This window comes from Euphorbia lathyris, chromosome 4 (assembly GCF_963576675.1).
Source record: "Euphorbia lathyris chromosome 4, ddEupLath1.1, whole genome shotgun sequence".
In the NCBI taxonomy this organism is placed as follows: domain Eukaryota; kingdom Viridiplantae; phylum Streptophyta; class Magnoliopsida; order Malpighiales; family Euphorbiaceae; genus Euphorbia; species Euphorbia lathyris.
Genome location: NC_088913.1, coordinates 86,526,917 through 86,543,310, shown reverse-complemented (window position 1 = coordinate 86,543,310; position 16,394 = coordinate 86,526,917). Strand labels below are relative to the sequence as shown.

Here is a 16,394-nt window from a genome sequence, read left to right as displayed (position 1 = left end):
CCTAAAACAAACCATCGGTCTCTCTTACTCTCTTTAATCTCTTTAGATCTTCTTCCTCAATTCCTCTTTCTTCTTAAGCCTAAATTGAAATCTCTAATCCTAAGTAAGATTAAATCAAAATCGGCAGCCAATCCCTCAGTAATTGGATCGTTGGTCCAGCACTCTATCTCCAATCTTTGCCTTTCTGCTTTGGTATTTTTTTTTTCCTCCTACTTGAATTTTAATTTGATATTTCTACTACTATTTTACTTGAACTTGAGCTTTGATCTCTGCTTTTTATAATTATTATTTTTTAGATAAAAATTATTTTAGTCGTATTGTTTGCCCCAATGGGAGAGAAATCCTGGATTCGCCCCTAACCAGAATGGTCCAGAATATAAATAATAATGAAAAAATTCATGTGACTGTATTGTAAAAAATAATTGAAAATCCAACAAAAATGTTTATATAAATATAGAGTTTTTTCTATAAAATCAACATCTTTATTTACAGATTTTTTTAAAAATAATAATAAATTGTATCACATTTATTGTGTTTTGGAACTATGCAAATTAGTATATATGGCAATAGAACTTGTTCCCACAGCCAAGATAATCACTATAACTCCCATGATCTTATCCTTTGTTGAGGAAATACCATGAATATCCCTGAAAAACATACATTTTTACAAAATCAATATTTAATCAAAGAATAAAATTCAAATTTACCCCTAAAATATTGGAATTATCAATTTTACCCCTATGATACAAAATAGAAGAAAATTTGATGTTCCCAATTCTATGTCCCCTTATCTGTCTCTCATTCAATTTACCACGCATGATATACTTTAACTCATAGCCCTTCTTTAAACAAAGTTAAAGTATGATAAATATGTCACGTGTCATAAATTGAGTAAGAAACACTTAAACGGATACATAATTGGGAACATCGGATTTTCTTCTGTACAAATTAAACCCCAAAAAGGGGTATTTAAGAAAAGTATTCCCAACCTGGCAATGGTTGGCAAATAATTCCCTTAAAGGAGTTGATTTTAACTTTCTAGTCAAAAAAAGTCTCATCACGGCGGGCCCACGCCGTAATAGCACCATTACGGCGATGGGTCTGCCATAATAAAAAAAGGGCGGCCCGGTCGCATTACGCGTCCCCGCTGAGCGAGGGTCCGGGGAGGGGTCCCACCACAAGGGTGTATTGGGGGCAAGCCTTCCCTTACCAATTTGATTGGTAAGAGGCCGCTTCTAAGACTCGAACCCGTGACCTCTGGTCACACGGCAACAACGTTTTACCGTTGCGCCAAGGCTCGCGATGGGTCTGCCATAATGATACAAAAAAAACAGAAAAGCTACTTTTATCATTTGTACCATTACAGCGCCGTAACGAGGCTATTTTTAACTATAAAGTTAAAAACAGCCCCTCCAATAGAATAATTTTCATAAATGGTCCCCTTTTGAGGTTTAACCTCAATTTGCCTCTATAGTAGAAAATTTAGTTCAATTTTACCCTTTTCACTAATGAAAATTAGCGACGGAATTCCTCCAAAAGGGAAAAATTGAGCTATTTCTTACAATAAGGGTAAAATTGATGTATCCCTTATCCGCCTCTCATTCAATTTACCACACGTGATATACTTTAACTCGTAACCCTTCTTCAAACAAAGTTAATAGAGTTAAAGTAAGACAAGTATGTCACATATCATAAATTGAGTGACAGATACTTAAACGAATACATAATTGGGAACATCAGATTTTCTTCCGTACAAAAATAGTCCAATTTGCCTCCATAGTAGAAAATTCACCTCAATTTTACCCTTTCGAAAGGGATAAAACTGAGTTAGGATTTTTTACCAAGGGGGCAAAATTGAGCTATGTCGTACCATAAGGGTAAAATTGAACTTTTTAATAACTTTAGTGACAGAATTTAAAAAAAATCAGAAAAATTACCTAAGAATGATGAATCCTGGAAAAATAAAAGAGATGAAGACAATTGAAGTTGATCCAATTAACTGAAAAAAGTACCAAATATTTGGGATAGTAATTGAGGTTAAGTAACTTAAACCTAGTATAAAACAAGTTAAACACATAAACCTTGTTGTATCCAAAGCCAACATAGGTTTTTTAGGGAACAAAAGTTCATCTACATTTGCTCTTAAACTGTAATTAAGCATAGGAAACACAAGAATCAAGTGAACTGCATAGCTTAATCGGACGATATCGTCGAGTAATTGACCGATTCGGGTGTCGGAATTACGATCAAAGTTAACTAAAATGTCAGGCATGACTGAATCACCAAAGAGCAAGTAACCAGAAATACCAATTGCAAAGTATATTGCTACACATATTATAAGAGATATTCTGATTGCTGATCTCATGTTGCTTGGCTTCCCTAGTTCTGCTCTTATTGGATGAACTGCAATTTTGAAGAAAGTTAGTTAATGATAAAACATTGGTAAAATGGTACTTTTGGCCTCTAAAAACTTGTCAATATGTTGTGTTTTGGGGGGATCGGGATCGGAACTGTCACGTGTGAGGTCCATACGATGTGTGTGTTAGATATAATGTCATGGCATCCGCTTTTCTTACCAAATTTTGACACAGATGGTCCAAAATGTCATGTTAGTTGCGGATTCTGTGTGTCGAAAGCTAGCAAAACAAAATCGGATGACAAAGTGTTATTTCTGACGGACAGGTAACTTAACAGCATGTGGACCCCACATGTGACGGTTCTGTCTGTCGAGGTGTACATTTCAATATAATTGAAAAGTAATGAGGGTTAAAGATTTGTTTGGTTCAACTATTGTTTGTAGCTGGTAGGTGTTAGTTAAGTTTTTTGGTGGGATTGGGATTGGAACTGTCACATGTGATGTCCATACGCTGCGTGTGTTAGAAATAATGACATGGCATCCGCTTTTCTTAGCGAATTTTGACACGTATGATGTAAATGTCATGTTAGTTACGGATTCTATGTGTCAAAAGCTAGTAAAACAAAATCCGATGGCGAAGTGTTATTTCTGACACACACGTAACTTAAGGGCGTGTGGACCCCACGTGTGAGAGTTCCGTCTGTCAGGGTGTACATTTGAATAAAATTGAAAAGTAATAAGGGCAAAGGACCTGTTTGGTTCAACTATTGTCTGTACTGTAGCCGGTAGGTGTTAGCTGAAAGCGCATGTTTGGTTCAGCTGCTACTAACTGATAGACAAAACTGTCACGCGTAAGGTCCATATGTAAAAAATAACGCTATGTCATCCGACTTCTTTTACCAGATTTTGACACATAAAATCCAATCGGATTACATAGTATTATTTTTGACACACACGTCATTTAACTACGTGTGGACCCTACATGTGACAGCTTCTTCTGTCAAGGTGTACATTTTAACAAAATTGACAAGTGAAGGGCTACGGATTTATATGTTCATATATAGCAGTAGATGTTAGCTGATTTCGCTTCCAAAACAGCTTAAAAAAAAAGACTATATTACTCTTTGGATTAATGCAGAAAAAAGGAGAACCAAACGTATAATAAGAGTTCGTTTGGTTCAGATGTTACTGCTTGTTGTTTCTTGTTGCTAGTTGCTAGTAGCCGATTTTCCTTCCAAAATAGTTATCAGTAGTTGTTTCTCAATCCTAATTCAGCAAACACTCTATATCTACTATTTGAATTAAAACAACAAAAAGGAGAACCAAACGGACACTAAGAGCATGTTTGGTAGAACTGTTATTGTTTGTTGTTACAGGTAGCCGATAGATATATGTTAGTTGGTTTTCTTCATCCTAACTAAATACCCTTTAGAGGAAAACAACAAAAATGTGCTACACAAAGAAAAACCAAACGAACACTAAATCTCACGAAACGAAAGGTGAACCCGAAAACTCCAAATTTTGACAAGTTGAAAGGCTAAAATACCATTTTACCCATCAAGAAAGATATTAATTAAATGATTACCATTAACATGGAATGCTAAACCGGTGACGAAAACTGGGATTGTGGTGAAAAGATCAAATATGGAAGATTCATTTGAAAAATCTGGGAATAGTCTTAGCTTTTGAGTCTTTCCTTGTAACATTGCAGAAATTGCCATACTTGAAGTTATGGCTATGAACACCAAGGCAAGAAGCACAGAAATAGCTGATGTGTATTTCAATGAATCTGCAAGGAAACAATAAAAAATCCTGTCAACAAAAATAAAAATTGATCTTCTTCGATGATTTCGGGGACAAATTTCATCCTTATCTCCGAAAAATTCGAGCAACTTCTTGTGTTAATTACCACTAGGGCTGTAATCGAGCCGAGCCGAGCTGAGCTTTGGCCTGCTCAAGCTCGGCTCGCTATAAAATTAACGAGCTCGAGCTTTGGCTTGCTCAAACTCGGCTCAACTCATTAGAAAATAAACGAGCTCGAGTCGAGCTTCGAGCTTGTTTCGAGCCCAAAATCCTCTTTGAACTTGGTCCACTAAAAAAATTATTTAACGATTGAATTATTTGTGAGTAAACCGTTAATTATATTTATGAAGTTTGCTCGCAAATAGCTCTTTAATTGTGTACATAAACAAGCTCATAAACAAAGTTCGTGAATAAATGAAATAATATTAAGTTTATATATCTATGAACTAACACAAAACTATATAGTTTTCTACAAAACTAAAATTTGTTCGTAAATGTTCTAATCGAGCCTGTTCGCGAGCTTTCGAGCCGAGGTTTGGCCTGCTCAAGCTCGGCTCATTTAATCGTACTCACAAGCGGCTCGTTTACAAATCGAGCCGAGCTTTTATCGAGCCAACCACTGAGCGGCTCGGCTCATTTACAGCCCTAATTACCACTAATCATGAACTAATCACAGTTGGTTTGAGTGGTTACGGATCTCAAGTTGCTTAAACTATGTATGCAGAAAACTTTAATTAAGTGAAGATTCACCTAGTACAAAAGAAGTCTCAAACCGAGTAATCGAATAAATTATACAAAAATTAAAAACTCACCGACACGGCGTAATGAGACGACGGGAAGCATGACGAATAGGAGTAGGAAGAGAAGAGCATAAGGCCTTGAGTTCCACCAATGTATACCAAACCATTCTTCTAGGATTCCCAAGTGTAAGCTTTCACCAGACTCATTTCCACATAATACATCCCCTAGAAAGAGAATTAGAGTTACGTTTTATCACACAAGTTCGTATCAAAACTTATATGAGTTGTCAGGATTCGAACCCTTATCAAAGGTTCAATTTCGGTTGAGAGATATATCGACTTAAACACATTAAAATGTCTAATCAATTAAGATTTTCTTTGAGTTCGATTTCTAATGTACACACAAAAAAAAAAAATTCAATCGAGAAAGAAATCACTCAAAGGATATCTAATTAACCTCGAACCGACTAATTTTACAGGCTGACTAGCTTCTCCTAATCTCTATATGAGCTCATTTCTATCAAATTTACACACTTGTGGTTAATTTTCAAATAATTTCTCATTTAGGGTGAATTTCAAACTATTTTTAGTAATTTTGTCTCGTTCCACTGGTCAGAAAGACCGACAAATAGGAGTGTTCAAAAACCGAACAGATCAAAATAACCAACCGAGCCGATGAATTTCGGATTTTCTATCTATTTGTCCATATGTATCCGAACAGACCGTTCAACACACCTAGATTATGAAAATTTTCTATCGATCTGTTTATCGCAGAAACTCTTCTTAATTAGCATTTTCTTGTTTCGAGTCCATTTCTTTTCCGTTTTCATTACCATTTGCTAGCTAAATTTTATTAGAAATAACGTTTCCAAATGTCCGTTTCCATTTTGTTTCAGTTTGCATTTCCGTGCAACATAGATACGGGCTCATATACATCCGTCCGTCACACACGATAACTAATATTTTCACAATTGTTTAGACTAGATTCCAATCCAAACAATTGTGAAATTGGATTCTTTGGCTTTTTGTGAAATTGAAATTGGATCAGATTCGAATCCAATATGATTCCTTGGCGAGTCAAACTACCCCAAACACAGAAATAGTTTGAAAACTACCCCAAACCCAGAAATAGTTTGAAAACTACCCCAAACACAGAAATAGTTTCAAATCTACCGTAAATAGAGAAATAGTTTCAAATCTACCGTAAATAGAGAAATAGTTTCAAAATTGACCACAAACTCCCAAATTCCAAGCAAATATCTCCCCAAATCCAAAATTGATCACAATAAATACTCAACATAACATACAAAATTCAGTTATATAAACAAGAAATTTCTAAAAAAGGAAAGGAAAAACTGACCAATAATAATCAAATAGATGATGAGACAACCCAAATTGGTAGCAATAACAGAAAGTTGAACCGCAACCGAACCAGTCTTCCCAAAGGACTCAGCCATAAGACCAGCATAAGTATGAGCCTGACCAGATTGGGTGAACCTCAACATAAACTCAGCAGTGATTTCAACTAAAATTGCAATAATTAACAACGTAATAAACCCAGGAATTATCCCCAAAACTTTCAGAGTTGCAGGAATTGACATAATTCCAGCTCCAATTACAGTTGTTGATATGTTAAACACTGCACCCCAAGTTGATCCATCGTTTCTGGGTCGGTTTTCTGGTGAATCGGAGTCCGGGAGGAGGTGGACGGTTAAGACGGCGTCGTTTTCATCTGGGTTGTGAATAATCATTTTTGGGGTTGTGGAGGAGAGTTGAGAAAACTTTGTTTGAAATTCAGAGATGGGAAAGATGAAATTGAGATGAGATGTAGAACAATTATTTGTTTTGGGAGTATTTTAATTGGAAAAAACATTGATATATTTTTGAAAATGATATTATTACACCTCAGCACTAGCAGACATAATGAAGAAAGCAGTTTATTATTATCTTGAGGTTTCCTTTTTTGACTAAAGAATAATTTAAAAATGGACAAAATAATGTTTGCAATAATGGTGTTTTTTTGGCACATGGCTTAAATTTGCCAAAGATGTATAGAGATGAAGTGTCAAATTTGAACTTAAGTTTTGGGGAAATGCTGATTTTCCATGATATAAATTCACTGTGGTCAAGACATTCGAAATCCAAAATCCGTTTCAACTTTTTCTCGATTGGTCACTTTAGCTTTTTTTTTTTTTTTTTTGGCTTTCAATCGATTTTTAGCCACTTAGATTCTCATCTTAACGCCACTTAGACTGTCTAAGCGCCGCATAAATGACGATGAAGAAAAACATTTTTTATTGTCAATTTATTTGTTTCTTTATTATAATTCATTTTTGAGTTGTTTCTACAATATTATTGTTGAAATGTTGATTGTTTGTACATTTTTTAAAATATATGTTTCAAATATATGTATTTTTTATATTAAATAATTTTATACTATTGTTTTTAGATAGTATAATATATATTTATTAATTGAAAAGCAAAAAAAAGAAAAATATGAGTTTTGGTTGAAGATGAGTAGTGAGGAAGATGATAGTAATTTTATCTAAGTATAATGAAACTGTCTAGATTTATAAGATATTGGATAACTAGATTTATGGTCCGTTTGTTTTACCTATTGTTTGTTGTTGTTGTATGTTGTTTGCTATTACAGTTTGCTGTTGAAGAAAATTGCTTTTTCAAAAAGCAGAGATTCTCTGCTTTTATGAAATCTGCTTTTCGGGTGTAAAAGGCAAACTAAAGATCATTAACCAAACACCTAATGTTGTTTTTCAGATGTAAAATGTAAATAAAATGTCACTAACCAAACACTTAAAACTCTCCGTTTTGAAGTGAAAAAGTAAAAAAAAACTTAATATATAAATGGACTTCCAAAATTGATTGTAATTAACCTAATATAAATATATATATATATATATATATATATATATATATATAATATTACGTATAAAAACTCCACAAAAGGTTTTTATGTCCCATCAAGATTTTCTTGTTTGATTACTTTACTCAATCTCTCTCCTATTGTGATCATTGGAATATCAACAACTTCATCTAAAATTCGAAAACCGTTAAATTACGGAAACGGGTTTGTTAAAATCAGACAAAAAAACCCATCAATTTTGTCATTTATTTACTTTTATAACTCTTTTTAAATTTTAAAATGACGTATAAGTTAATTTCAAAACTGACATTATTTATAACCATATTTCAGTAAAATCGTCTTTTGTTCGGCCGTGAACCTTCCAATTCTACCAAAAAAAAAATTAATCTTTTTTGTTTTTCAAAAACAACTGTAAACGGTGACAGTAAAAAAAATAGAGAAAATTACACAGAAATTCATCTTTGAAAAACTATTTATAACTATGTCAAGTTATAATTTTGGATTATATCAAACTAGTAAAATCAGTACTTTTAATACATTTTAAGGATTGGTATTTATAATTTAAAAGTCTAAAATATATTTTTTAGATTTTATGGTTTATGAATTGGAGTTTATAGTTCTTAAATCATGGTATAAAATTATAATATATAGAAAATAATGACATATTAAGAATTAAGTTTGATGATATGATTTAGTTGTAATTTTGTATTTAATTATGATATTCTTGTATTTGACCCAAAAAAGTAATAGGCAAATTTCAGGATGTTTTCAGGTTTGCTTTTAAAATTTGGGAAAATTATAAATCTGGGTCAAATGGGAAGCCCATTTACATATTAAACTCATTTACTAATTCTACTATATATCTAAACTGATTTTGTGTGACTTTCCAAAAATACTCTCAATATTTACGCGGAGCTCGCCCCATCCCGTCTGACTTCGCATATTCACCCATATGCGAAGCCTGCGAAGTTAATGTTTTGATTTACTTAATGAATTTAGTTCGCATATGCGAAGCTGAAGTTTGTTTTGCTTGATGAATTTAGTTCGCATATGCGAATGCTGGATATGATTTGAAGCTAATACACGAAGTGGTATATAACAAAAATTGGCAAACAACAACGGATTCGAACATTAAAATCATAACATTATCAAAATTTACAACAAGATTGCCACAATAACAACATTCAAATCATAACATTATCAAAATTTACAACAAGATTGCCACAATGAACTCTACTAACCAATCATTTTAAAGTGAAACTAACTAATCCGGTACCAAGATTACGCATCCGCTTCAAAATTGGCACCGGATTAAGTTAGGTCCACTTTGAAGCTTGGCACCATGGGATGGACGTGTCCCATGGTGCACCCCGAGATTGACACAACCTCTCCTAACGAATCATTTCAGGAGTGAATGTGTCAATCTTGGGGAAGTTCATCCCTATACAGGAAGGAAAATCATCTTCCCTGCAGCCCAGTACGCCGCCTTCCAGAAAGGGATGTTACGTATTCAACCATCTATAGAAAAAATTAATTGTGTTAGTTATGAAAAAGGACGATTTTGGCTTCGCGAAATGAAAATTAGCGAAGCATGCGAATGTAAATGTGCAGGGGAAGAGGTGATTTTACTTCGCATATCTATTTTTTCGCGAAGTCTGCGAGGTCTGAAATGTGACTATCTACGTCGCATATCGATGCTTTCGCGAAGTATGCGAGGTCTGAAACGTGAGGATCTATTCGCAGACTTCGCGAACTAATCGATTTGCGAGGTAGATCCATACGTTTCAGACTCTTTCTCTTCGCAGAACTTCGCGAAATCATCAATTCACGAAGTAGATCATCACTTTCCAGGCTCGTTCTCTTCGCAAAGCTTAGCGAAACCATCGATTGCGAAGTGAATTCATGAAAAAATGCAGAAAAAAAACAGATACTTACATTTTTCGCCCCTTTCACCCCGAAAAGCGACAATAACAATATGATAACATGGGAAGAACGAAGGAAATAACGTAGAAAAACCATTTCTTTGATGGTAACAAGAATAAAGAAACCAAGCAACGAACAGGAAGATGAAAAATCATTTACTCGTTTTCTAGGGTTGGGAAGTTGCAGAATCAAGAGATGAAGAGATGAAAAAAAGAAATTCATTATGATTTTGACTAAATGGTGCAGATTTCGTGCAATTTAAAGGAAGAAAAGAAGATTAAAAGTCTTGAAATCATTAATGCAGGAGCAACTTTTCGCATAACCAAGGAGATAGGGGGGAGCGGTGATTCGCGAGTGGTGGAAGTGGGAAGGTCACGGGTATTTTTGGAAAGTCACACAAAATCAGTTTAGATATGTAGTAGAATTAGTAAATGGGTTTAATATGTAAATGGGCTTCCCATTTGACCCAGATTTGTAATTTTCCCTTAAAATTTAGGTGTCTTGATTAATTATCCAAACTATCTTGCTGAATCTTTCTCGTATTGATCTGTAAAATAAAAGCAAGGTCAGAGAGGATCGAAATTCGGCGAAATAACTCAAATATTTAAGTCAGCCAAGTGTCTAGGAATGGTTCAAGAGTACGAATTAGTTGTGATATAATAGTTAACATTCCGTAGAATATCTGCTTGTCTATATATAGGGGATTTTATAGGAGGATTCGGGCTCTCCATATCACTAAAAAGACCTTCCATACAAGAATGGACACCTGCCAATTACTTATTTCAATTAATCAAAAACCAAAAAAAGGAGACCTTTTTCTTTTTACTTTTTTTTTTTTTTTTTTTTGCAGTTTTACTCCGTCAATCTTCATCCACCGACGACCATCTTCACCACCGTTTGCTGCTCGTCCCTATTTTTTTTTTTTTTGCAGTTTTACTTCGTCAATCTTCATCCACCGCCGACTATCTCCACCACCGTTTGCTGCTCGTCGCTATTTTCTATTTCTGATGACACTGCTGAATATGTGGAAGGAGAACGATGGAGATAGACTGATTCTTTTGTCGAATCCGAATTCCGTTCTATTCCATCATTTAATCAAAAGAAAGGATATGCTCATACCAAAGTTCACTGAAATTATGGGTTTAGGCTTCTCTTTCACTGGAATCTGTAGAATATCAAGTAAGTATAACAGTGTATTTTATCACACGTATAAAGGAATAGAAGCTTCTAAAGGTCCTGAAGACTTATTTTATCACACATGGTATAACAGTGTATATGATTGTGACTATGTCACGCATATAATATCATTTTGCATAATATCAATATCAAAGTGCAATAAAAATATCAAAGTTGAGAGTTAATAATTTTTTATACTAACAAGATTTATAATAACAATTATAGTTGTTAAAATCGGATTGATGAAAAAAAAGTCAATAATTAGAGGTTTACCAAGGTTTAATTAGGATTGAACTAAAGTTTATAAATTCTATGAAAAAACACTTTTATTTTCATTTACCCTCTCAATTTAGTAAAATATTTACAATATTAATAAAATTTATATTACACAAGAATATATTCCAATATCAGTAATGAAAATAATCACTACTGGATTCTCTCCCCTGTTGAGAGCCCTAGCTTTCTCTCCCCTGTTGAGAGCTCCTTTTGACGCCGCCGTCACTTTCCTCTCTAATCCACCATGAATCAAAGCCTTGCTCAGTTGTCTTTGCACGATGAGGAGGAAGAGGAACTGACCCTCGAGAATCCTGAGGGAGACCCACGAGCCGGAATTGTCGAACTCAGCCTGGTCGGCCGACTGCTCACGGAAAAGCCGATCAATTTCACGAGTCTGCGCAAGCGCCTCGCAATCCTCTGGCACCCCGAAAACGGAATCTGCATCAAAGAGATTGGTAACCAGCGCTTTATCTTCCAGTTTTTCTCAGCATCCGATATGAATAGGGTCTTTGACACGGGTCCCTGGTCCTATGACAATTTCCTGCTAATCCTTCACCGTGTTCGCACTGGGGAAGTCCCAACTCACGTCCCCCTCTGTCACGTGATCCTAGGCGTCCGAATCTATGATCTGCCAGCGGGATTTATGTCTGAATCAGTAGGAAAGCAATTGGGGGGTTTCATAGGTGACTATGTTGATTATGATACTACCAATAACTCGGGTTTGTGGAATACTTATATGCGCATCCGAGTTCGGATTGACATACGCAATCCCCTGAAGCGATGGAAAAAAATCAAAACAAGCACTGGCAGTAGTACCATCGTCCAGTTTAAGTATGAGCGTATCCACCTATTTTGTTTTCTGTGTGGTAGGCTGGATCACACTGAGAGTCTCTGCACATATGTGGAGAAAGGAAATGCTGTCTCACTGACAAGAGAATGGGGGGCCTGGATCAAAGCACCGATTCGACATACGGATGGGGGAGCAGATAAGTGGCTTCATAATGCAAGAGATGTGGACATTCAATCAGCCTTTGGGGAAGCTCAGTCTGTTGTACCGAGGGACAGTGGCCCTGGGAATTCTACGAGCACTTCTCGCCCCAAGCAAGCATCCCCGAATTCAGTAATGCAGGTTCACAGGCATAAGAACTTTACAAACCCAATCCCTACCCCTTTGGGTGAGCCTCCCTTGGCCACCCATGGTGATGAAGCTGTGGACATGGAACTTCTTGAGGAGAGGAAACGAAAAAGACTTGGTAATCAAACAGTGAATCAGGATTCAGTGGATATGGAAAATGTTAACCCCAATATGGGCACACCCTCAGCGTCCGACATTTCTCAGGATTTTTCGGGTGCTACAGATACTCTTAAATCGGCCGGGACCTTAGAGGTGCCCCGCCGGAAGCAATGATTGGTGTCAGTTGGAACTGCCGGGGCCTAGGCAACCACCGTGCAGTCTTAGCTCTTCAGGATTTAGTTAGAAGTTGTAAGCCTGATTTTATTTTTCTGATTGAAACTCTTGTTCTTTCATCTCGTATTGAAGAAATAAAACGTTCTTTTGGTTACTCTAGTTGTTTTTCTGTTGATTGTATGGGTCGAAGTGGTGGCCTAGCTGTGCTATGGAAAGACTCTCTTACTGTTACAGTTACTGGGTTCTCTAGAAACCACATAGATATGACTATGTCAGGACATAACTTCTCGCCATGGAGATGTACCGGCTTCTATGGAGCCCCGGATCGTAGCCAACAACATGTCACCTGGGATTTACTGCGCACTCTCCACTCCTTATCCCCTCTTCCCTGGTGCATTATAGGGGACTTCAATGATATTCTCTGCCCTTCTGAAAAAAATGGTACTCACCCCCACCCTGAATACCTTTTCCGTGGGTTCAGGAATGCTGTTTCCGACTGTGGCTTAGTGGATCTCAATCTGGAGGGGCACCGTTTTACTTGGGAAAAAGGGCGTGGCACAGTGAATTTTGTGGAAGAACGACTCGACAGATGTATGGTTAATTCAGCTTAGAGTTGCCTGTTCCCCCAAGCTTCGCTTTCATGTCTTGCTACTTCTGTCTCAGATCACCTTCCCCTACGGCTCACTACTGAGATGGATGCTCACACAGATAGAAGATGGCAATTTCGGTTTGAAAACGCCTGGGTAATTGAGGAGGGCTTCCTTAACATGGTATCATCGCACTGGCAGAGCCTTGGCCAAGCTCCGCTCCTGTCCAAATTAGTCCAGAGCAGTTCCTTGATGGGAAAATGGGGTTCAAATTTTCGTCGGCAGTTCAGTAGTCGGGCAGCCTCTTGCAAACGCGATCTCCTCCTTGCATTCCAACAAAGTGACCAGTCCGTGTCCTATCAGGTCATACAGTGCCGTCAACGGCTTGATACCGTTCTCCAGCAAGAAGAGGATTACTGGAAGCAAAGGTCTAAAACACATTGGCTTAGAGGGGGGGACCGAAATAGTCGTTTCTTTCACGCTTCAGCTTCATCTCGTCGTCGTCAAAATCGAATCACCAAACTTCAGGTCAATGGTGGTGTTGTGATTGAGGAACATGGAGCTTTGGAGCAACATATTACCTCTTTCTTCACTGATTTATTCGACGTCCCAGCGACTTCTGCCCCTCCAACTACGGACTATGTTCAGCCAGGTGTTTCACAATCAGTTAGTGCGGATCTGATCCAGCCGTTTGCTTTTGCTGAGTTCACCGAAGCTGTGTTCTCCATGAAATCAGACAAGTCCCCAGGTAACGATGGACTTAATCGGTATTTTTTTCAGAAGTTTTGGGACATTATTGGCCCGGAAGTGTTCTCTAGTTGTGTATGCTGGTTGAATGAGGGGTCTTTCCCTGATACGGTTAATGAAACCCTTATCACTTTGATCCCAAAATCAGATTGCCCAGTGTCTATCCAGGAATTTAGGCCCATCTCTCTTTGTAACGTCTTATACAAGATTGTGGCGAAAGTCCTCGCCAACCGGCTTAAGCAAGTCTTGCCTGATATTATCGGAGCTGAGCAATCAGCTTTTGTGGCTAACCGATCTATTTTAGATAATGTCCTAGTTGCCTTTGAAGCTATTCACTGTATGCGCAGACGTACCAAGGGTAAGAATGGGGTGGTGGCTTTCAAAATTGATATCACAAAAGCCTATGATCGCGTTTTATGGCCGTATCTCCGCTCTATCCTCTAGCGATTGGGCTTTTCAGACATCTGGATTGGCTGGGTAATGCAGTGTGTGACTAGGGTTAAATACAGGGTCCTCGTTAATGGTAAACAAACATTAGTAATTACTCCAAAGCGAGGCCTCCGACAAGGCTGTCCCCTCTCCCTATATTTATTCATCCTATGTGCTGAAGGGTTATCTCAACTCATAAAACAGTCTGAGGCTAGGGGCGAAATCCATGGTATTAAAATCTGCACGGGTGCCCCAATTGTATCTCATCTCCTCTTTGCTGACGATAGTCTGTTCTTCTTTAAAGCTGAGATTGCAGAATGTCGGGTTATGCAACGCATCCTTGACCTTTATGAACGAGATTCGGGACAGAGTGTCAATCTCCAGAAGTCAGGCATTATGTTCAGTGCAAATGTTCCTTCAGACCTGCAAAAAGAGATCAAATCAGTTCTACGTGTCTTCAACCCTCTCAATACGGGACGGTACCTGGGTCTTCCCTCTTTGATTGGCAGGAATAAAAGAGCAGTCTTCAGCTATCTCCGCTCAAGGTTGTGGAGCAAAGTGCATAATTGGCAGAATAATTTCCTCTCACAGGCTGGCAAAGAGGTTCTCCTCAAATCTGTCCTACAGGCTATCCCATCCTTCTGTATGAGTGCCTTTCTGCTCCCCCGATCTCTTTGTGATGACCTACAACGGATTATGAACTCGTTCTGGTGGGGATCTAAGCAAGACGGACCCCATCGAATTCACTGGGCTTCGTGGAATCGTCTCTGTGACCGCAAGGAAAACGGTGGGTTGGGCTTCCGTCACCTATTCTCCTTCAATATTGCTATGCTCAGTAAGCATGTATGGAATTTCATTAAGAACCCTAATGCCCTCTCTAATCGGCTCCTCAAGGCTAAATATTTCCCAAAAGGGGACTTGCTATCGGCTTCTTTGGGTTCTAACCCAAGCCAAACATGGCGTGGCATTTAGAATGGCATTCTATCCCTGCAGTCTGGGTATCGCTGGTGTATTGGTAAGGGTGACTATATCCGAATTTGGTCCGATCCTTGGATCCCAACAGGCAATTTCAAGATCCAGACCACTGCTCCGTTAAATCAAGCTGACTGGCCCGTACAAAATCTCTAGATCCCTAACACCACCCTATGGAATACGCATTTATTGAGGTCCCTATTCTCACCCAATGAGGTGGACGCGATTCTGAGGCTCCCGGGGGGTGTCACGTCTCAGCCTGATCATATCCAGTGGCACCATTGTCCGAGAGGTATTTATTCAGTTCGGTCTGGCTATCGCCTTGTAGCAGAACAGCAGGTCTTCTTGGACTCTCCCAGCGACAGACAAGTTCCATAGTATGTCTTCTGGCATTATAATATCCCCCCACGGGTTAAGGTATTCCTTTGGAAAGCCCTCACCTCCTTTCTGCCCCTTAGAGAGCAACTATACCTTAAAGGCCTCCAAATAGATAATGTTTGTGCGATCTGTGGGGAGGTCGGGGAACATGCCACTCACCTCTTCATAGACTGTCCCTTTGCGAGTGAATGCTGGAATGTAGGGAATCTGCATCTTGCCTCCCAGCCTGCTGATAGCTTTGAGCAATGGTTTGTTGATACCATCAGCCTCAACGACCGTGCAGCTGCAGAAAAGGCGTGTATGATATTATGGGCCATTTGGAGGTTTAGAAATGACCACCTCTGGAACCAGGCGTCAACTCCGGCTAGCTGCTGTGTTCGCCTTGCCCTTGACCTGCTCCGTCAATTTCAAGAAGCCTCCCGAAGCCCCTCTGTGAATCAGGCTCAAAATACCTCCCCCTTAATGTCGTCCAGCTGCTGGTCTGCTCCCCCGCCTCTCTTCTTAAAGTTGAATGTTGATGCCGCAACGTTCAAGGATGCACAACAGGTTGGCTGCGGATTTGTCTTAAGGAACCACGAAGGCACCTTCATTCGGTGCGGTACAAGCCTGATCCCTGGGTTACTTGAGCCGAAAATGGCAGAAGCAATCAGCCTTAAAGAGGCTCTTACCTGGCTGAAAACCCAAGGCTATTGTCGGGTTATTTTCGAAATGGACGCCC

The 16,394-nt window shown here is 38.3% G+C and overlaps 1 protein-coding gene across 1 annotated transcript; it reads right to left on the bottom strand.

The window, feature by feature from the left end:
• Positions 1 to 429: 429 nt before the first annotated feature.
• On the bottom strand, positions 430 to 6,767 carry LOC136225982 (amino acid transporter AVT6C-like). The gene is made up of 5 exons (XM_066014225.1): positions 6,260 to 6,767; positions 4,972 to 5,124; positions 3,942 to 4,145; positions 1,938 to 2,403; positions 430 to 647 (listed from the first exon to the last, which is right to left on the bottom strand). Exons 1-5 carry the CDS (start codon positions 6,648 to 6,650, stop codon positions 527 to 529), a joined length of 1,335 nt encoding a protein of 444 aa, XP_065870297.1. The 5' UTR covers positions 6,651 to 6,767; the 3' UTR covers positions 430 to 526.
• Positions 6,768 to 16,394: the final 9,627 nt, after the last annotated feature.